Here is a 6897-nt window from a genome sequence, read left to right on the forward strand (position 1 = left end):
TTCTTCAGAGCTTTTGATTGCATTAAATATCTTTGTAACTGGTATGAATTCATTCTGTTTGGGCTGTGTGTCAAGTTTTAAAGGTCACATATTATTCTAAAATATATTATTATTATTAAATAAGTCTCAGAGCTCCCAAAAACATGTCTGTGAAGTTTCTTGTTCTAAATCCACTCTGATCCTGTATTTGATCATGTCTATAAACCCCTCTATTTCAGCCCTGCTCAGAACAGGCTGTTTCTGTGTCTGTACCTTTAAATATGTAAATGAGTTGTGTCTGACCACGCCCCCTCTCTGGAAGGGCTTGGGTGTCCTCGGTCTTTCTTGCTCCATGTCCTATTGTTTACAGTGAGAAGACAGACTCAGAGGGCAGAACAAACACCTAGCTGTGGGAGTGTCACCCACCTGGGGGAGGGGCTACAGCCCTTTGTGATGTCACAAAGGGAAAATCTCCAAACGGCCTGTTTGAGCACACGTTTTCTGAAAAGTGGAGCAGGAAAAAGATGGAGAGGATGGACTTTTCTCATCATTGGGGGGTTTGTAGACAGACTAGGGATACATTTGAAGTTTGTATAATATGTGACCTTTAAAGTGTTCTGGGTCTAAATCTCACTTTCGATGCATATGGAGACTGTGTAATACAGTTTAAAGCTCCAAAAACTGGTGGAAGGTGGACCTTGAGTTGGATTCTTGTTACTTTTTTAAGGTACAACACGAGAAGTCGGAATAAAACAGACTTTCATGAGCTTTCTGGAGCTTTTAAACCTTTGATCAATCTAATAAGTGGACCTTGAGTTATCATAGTTTGGGTCAAACTTCTATTTCTAAACCTTGAAAGTATGAACACAAAAAATCATCAGAGTCATTTTAAAATGGATGAATCATTTATTTTCATCATCTAAGTGCTCTTTCTGTTCAAGAACAGTGATAGCAGAGGGTTTTTTTAAAGTTCTCAAACTGTTAATAATGCAAACTTTTCAATCGAAAGAAAGAAAACATGAAGCGTGTAATTAAAATGTAGCTAAATAATGTTATCTTCCTCCGTTTGCATCCATGTTCACCCACTGGAAAACTTTGATAAGAAACTACAAAACACTAAAGTTAATGGAATTAACTCCAGCATTTCCCAGATCACTGATTCCTGCACCGCTAACATCTGTTCTGTAATTATGATCGGGGCCTTGTAATTAGCATTAGTGTACATGAACAATGCTTGGAGAAGGTGTAACAAACAAACAAACCAACAAAGTTTTCTCATCACATTTTCTTAGCTTAAAATGATACATTTGTCGCCCAATCATAGCAAGTTTTTGTCTCCATTAGTGGCACCAAGTTTAGTTCACCAATCAGATTTCTCGCTGTTGACTAGACTGATTTGAGTTTAAGAGTTCAAGAAGAGCAAAGTATTCAAGAGTCATTTTCCAGGAAACAATTACAGCACTTGTAGAGTTTTATCCTCTAAGTCTGACTCACAATTCATGATTTTAGTGTTTGTGACACTTAATGTTGACTACAGCTTTTGTTTTTTTAAGGTTTATTTGGGGGCTTTTTTACACCTTTACTTTAGAGATAGTACACTACTCCACCTGCACCCTGACTACAGCTTTTAATGATAAAAATCTGCAGCTATTAAATGACTGACCTGATTAAAAATGGATGAAAAATGTCGCTTGTTTATGGCCGATGCTTACATGTCATCATCCACTGGATGCTGTTAGCTGCAAAACATTTTCCTCTTAGTAACCTTTTAACTTCTAACCTGCACCAAGAGGCCACAAGATCTCTGCCTGAGGAAGCAACGCTGAGCATCTGGAAGTAAACTACAGTCCTCTTTCACCTTGTCCTGTGAGGAAACCTCCAGATTGTTAATAACAGTGGGGTTTTTCACATTTGGGTTTTTACACATTTTTACATTTCACATTTAAGTGACAAAGTTTTATCCAAGATTTACATGAAACTGATCCTTGGTGAACACATTCCCAAGGCTTACCGTAATTATGAGAAGTTGATTAACAAAAATACGAGTATAAAAAATGCCTTCCATCCGAACCAAATTCATGCAAACAAAGAAGAGACTGACAACAATTTGCTGTCGAAATTTTCATTCTGTTCGTTTTCTTTCAACAAACTACCTAACTTTGTTATTTGCTGTTATGGTCAGGCTTAGAAAGTATTATTATCCATCCAGTGTGGAATCCTAAATTAATTGGGCAGCATCCATGAATCAGCGAGTCATTTAGGAGGTTTTAAGATTGGATCTGTAAATCCTCATATTACCTCATAATCTGTGCTGAACATTAGAGCGGCTATAGGGCCCGAATCTGATTCCTGTCCAGCATGAATTTGCAAAAAAGTTTGTGTGCTAATCTCGTCTGTGGAATAAGCAGAAATTCACTGAATCATCCAGCTCTCAGAATATATGCACTGCAAGACAATAATGCAAAAATCCAGATGTCAGTGTGCTCTGTATCTATTGGCATGATTAATGTAAATCCATAGCTTGCTCCTGACATCACCTAAAGGTAAGACGTGTGTTCATCTTATCCCACAGTAACATCTCAAATCAGCTTATTTGGCAAGAATTTAAAGTGAAGTTCTGACATGTTTCCAGGCTGAGGATCTGTAGAGTTCATTGTCCTTACAAAAATAAAAAATCACTTTCAGAAAAGATCCACTCTTACTCCTCCTTAGATCTCTGAGCGTGTCCGTTCCCCTGCCCGTTCGCCTTCACTCCGTCATCCCCCAACTTCCCCTCTGCTTGAAGTTTCCGGATCAGATCATGAGGACCCTTCCCCAACAGAGCGGAGGGGTACCTGTAGGAGCCCCCCAGGCGGTCCCACAGAGTGAAGTACTGTCCGTAGTTGTAGTCGAAGAACAGGTGGTGGTCGGTGTGGTGGGCGGAGCCGTTGATGACGTCCGTCAGACCGCTGGGGACGCGGTAGTCCCCGTCGTGGATGGAGATGGTCCAGATGTTGACGAAAACGTAGAGGGCCAGGTAGAGCACCTTGTGGAGGGGGAAGAGGAACGGGTAGATGTGGTACGGGAGACCCTGCATGAAGCCGTCCACTGGATGGAAGGCGTGGCTGGCGAAGGGAGTGGGGATCTTCCATAAGTGGTGCGGCTTGTGGAATAACTGTTCAGAAGACCAAAGCGGACAGAAAAAGAGAAAGTTGTTAGTGTTTTAAAAAAAATAATTAATTCCTGTGACTCATAGTATTTGGTTTTTAAAAAGAAGATTTAAGGCTTCTGAAAAACACATTTCAGTTCATAAATGAACTCTGGACACATCAAAAATCATTTGCATGACAAGAGACGACGAGATGAAAGTAGGAAAATATGTTTTTAGTAAGCTGGGTTATGAACTCTTAAAACCTTTGAAACAAGCTTGTTTTATTAAGATATTGAATATGGATTCTTTGACACTGACAGAGTCAACAAGGTAAGAAAACCTTTTTCTAGTTTAGTGTCAAATTAACGAAGTCTTAAAGTTAAAATGCATGTAGCATTTTTTATCATTCAGGAAAGGCAGACCCCAAGGCCATCATAAACTGAATATTTGAGTCCCACAACTGATTTTGAAGTCAGGCTGAATTCCAGCTCGATCACATAATTTTATATGTACAGGAAGGCACGAGGGCTGACCACAGTCCGATCAGTTGCTTCCAACCAGATTGCATGAATTTCTGACATTTTTTGTTGTTGTTGCCTCTATTGGATAGGACCGCTGAAGAGAGACAGGAAATGTTTGAGTAGAGAGTGGGATGACCCGCAGCAAAGGTCCGAGGTCAGATTCGAACTAGGGCTGGGCGATATGGACCAAAACTCATATCTTGATATTGATTAGCTGAATGGCGATACTCCATATAGATATGTATTTTATTAACAGTGAAAACACATGGAAAAATAAACTACCTGTTTGTGAATTTAAAAAGTAATATTATAGAATAAAAATGTTCCTTAAATACAATAAAAGAGAGAGAGAGGAGGAGCAGGGTGAAGAGGGACAGACAGTCAGTCATCATCAGTGAGATGAGAAAAAGGTGACCTGGCACCTCTGTAACGTTATTTTAATGCAACATAAACTATATAGATATTAACGATATTGTCTTACCGTATATCTTGTTTGAAAATATATCGATATACCTTAAAAACTCGATATATTTCCCAGCCCTAATTCGAACCCACACTCTCTGCAACAAGGACTACAGCCTACAAACAATGGGCACGGGTCATAAACTAGCGCCCACATTTTTGGCATTTTTAAAATTGTGGGGTCACGATCCAATTCCCCAACTTCAGGCCTTTTTATTACCTGACTGCACCCTCCCCTTATGTCCTCCCTCCTCCTACTGAATCACTGAAGATATGAATAAAAGAAAAGATGGCAGGAAAAAGCTGCGGATCTCCAGCTACCAAGGAATATTTGTTTTCACTTAGCTTGTTGGCTAGCTTGTGTTTGTTGGTGATGTGTGAGAGAACGAGAGCGTTGTTGAAGATGTTTGTATTTAAGCCGTGCATACGAGACAGCTGAAACACACTTAGATCTGTTTGGCTTTGGTTGTGCATCGTAAACGATTCATTTGTGCAGCATGAGATGACACCTACACAACCGTACAGTGTGTGCCCGGCCTAAGGAAAGTATAGTTGCACTCACCTTGTAGATCAGCTTATGATGCAGGAAGCGATGGATCCAGTAGATACACATGTCGGTGAAAAATAGGAAGGACATCATACTGAGGAAGAGGCCGGGCCAACCTGAAAGCACACAAGACTGTCATCATCAACAAGAACATGAGGGTGCTCAGGGTTTAAAGCATTATAAACATTACAGAACAACTCGGAGCAGGTTTGTTCAGTCTTACCCAGCGGAGAGTCGCTGACATTGTCGTACAGTTTGCTGTATCCTCGAACTTCAGCGAAAAACAAGGCCACCGTGGGAATGCTGATCCAGGGAAGAGAGGTCATTGCATATTTGATCTCCCTCTGGACTTGATTCTAGGAATGAAAAACGGAGCATTTAAAGATATTGATCATTCAAAATTGACTTCAATATGATTCATAATCATTGCTGAGTCAGGGAGCTGTGTGGGCTGTTGGTGTTATTAAAGTATTTGATTTTTTGTGTGATGTAAAAGTGTCTTCTTGCTGTTATGATTTAGTGTTGTTACTGTTGTAGCAGTCAGCTTAAGATGCTTGAAAAAGTTGTTACTTATTACATAATAAGGTTTCATTTTATTCTGCAGGTTGTAAATGCAAAGTTCAATTGATTACTTTGAGTTTGGCAAAGTGTTCGCCTCGCACTCTCAGTTTATTACTCGACCGGATCGTAAAAATGAGAGACAAGCTTTAATACCTCCAAGAAGTGCGGGTGTTTCATCAGATTGTGGTCGAAGACGAAGAAGTAGGCGATGACTCCCAGGCCCAGGTACAGGACGGCAGCCCCAAGGTTGGTCAGCACCAGCAGGCTGATGATCTGCCGCAGGGCCCCGTCCTCGGGCCACGACGCGGGGTACACGTACGGGGTGAGGACGTAGTAGTCGGCAACATTCAGCACCAGATCCATGATTGAATCTGTAAAGAGAAACACAGAAAGAACCTTGTAGAAGGAGCGCTTCAGCCGCTCCACAAATGGAGGTCGGTGGACCTTAAGGATCCTTTACACCTAAATAAATGAAGGTGCTCCATTTCCCCTGGATCCTGCCTGATAGAAGGAGTCCTCTGAACAGAAATAACCTTATTTATCATTTGCACTACACGTGAAAACATGCACAACACATGACAGACGCCGTTTGTTAAATGATCTTGTGTAAGAGCCGAGGGCTTTTTTAAAGAGCTAGTGTCAGAACTATGAAATGAAAATAAGTGTGAACTGCTTTAAAATGTGACAGGGCATGGGTTTGCAAGAATCAGTGTGTGTGTTTGTGATTGTATTTGTAATTATTTGAACTGTTTTATAGGTTTTTTTGTTCTGTCTTTTACTGTATTGCTGCAGGGAGACACCGTTTCGTGTGTTTTCCCTACTAGAAAAAGAACAAATATTCTTCTTTTTAAACAGGACTGTTTTAAGAATGTAAAAGCTGTAATAAGAACAAATAAAAGGTTTTTTCACACACTATCATGTGCATGACGTTAAAAGCACAGTTTCACACACCTGTTATTGTGTAAGGCCTGCTCATCATTGATTTTTTTTTTCTTTAGAAATGACTGTTTTTGAGATCGAGAAATAACTTTGCTCAACATGTTAGAAACACATTAATTCCCGCCTGTAAAGCGGTTGTTTGTGCATGATTTGAGCTTGTGTTTATGAAGTGTGACCAAGTTTAAATCATAAATATCACAAACAGCTCTCAGTGTGAGGTATAAATGTTGTGTTTATGTCTGTCTTTAACTTCCTCTGCCCTCTGATTAAAGAAGATCATCTAATTGATATATATTTGGTGTCATAAAGTAGGTCAGGCCTACTCTCCTCAATATCTGACTTTGTAGCTGACTTAAAATAAATGTATCCAGACTATTAATGAGAGAATGAGCAATTTCTGTATCTAAAGACACATTATTTAATGCTGTTATTAAATCATTCACACTGTCGTTGCTCTTCTGTAAAAGGTGCACACACATTTCTATTGACACATATCCCCCAAAACTGCTCCATCATAACTCAAACCTAAAACAGTTAGTGACAGAAGATGTTAAAATGTATCATAATATCAATAAATACAAACTGAACCTCTGATCCCTGCAGGGTGATTCAATTCTGACTCCAGACTTCATCAATGAAGTTACACACAAAAAAATAAAACGTCCCCAATTACCGTCGAGGTGACAGAAATGCATAAAAATAAATATATAAAGGTTTAAAAAAAACAACGCATGTACGTCAGTTACGTCAAAATAAAT

At 39.7% G+C, this 6897-nt stretch overlaps 1 protein-coding gene across 1 annotated transcript; it reads right to left on the bottom strand.

The window, feature by feature from the left end:
• Positions 1-865: 865 nt before the first annotated feature.
• On the bottom strand, positions 866-5608 carry LOC132988810 (lathosterol oxidase-like). The gene is made up of 4 exons (XM_061056396.1): positions 5354-5608; positions 4863-4995; positions 4655-4755; positions 866-3133 (listed from the first exon to the last, which is right to left on the bottom strand). The coding sequence occupies exons 1-4, from the start codon at positions 5561-5563 to the stop codon at positions 2678-2680; spliced, it is 900 nt and encodes a 299-aa protein (XP_060912379.1). The 5' UTR covers positions 5564-5608; the 3' UTR covers positions 866-2677.
• Positions 5609-6897: the final 1289 nt, after the last annotated feature.

This window comes from Labrus mixtus, chromosome 14 (genome assembly GCF_963584025.1).
Source record: "Labrus mixtus chromosome 14, fLabMix1.1, whole genome shotgun sequence".
Lineage (NCBI taxonomy): Eukaryota > Metazoa > Chordata > Actinopteri > Labriformes > Labridae > Labrus > Labrus mixtus.

Bases quoted from the DNA above. Each gene is read 5' to 3' on its own strand.
- LOC132988810 (XM_061056396.1), bottom strand. From the start codon at position 5,563: ATGGATCTGGTGCTGAATGTTGCCGACTACTACGTCCTCACCCCGTAC. The intron at 4,756-4,862 runs GTAAGACTGAAC...GTGTGCTTTCAG, and splicing joins TGTCAGCGACTCTCCGCTGG to GTTGGCCCGGCCTCTTCCTC. The intron at 3,134-4,654 runs GTGAGTGCAACT...TCTTCTGAACAG, and splicing joins ATCATAAGCTGATCTACAAG to TTATTCCACAAGCCGCACCA.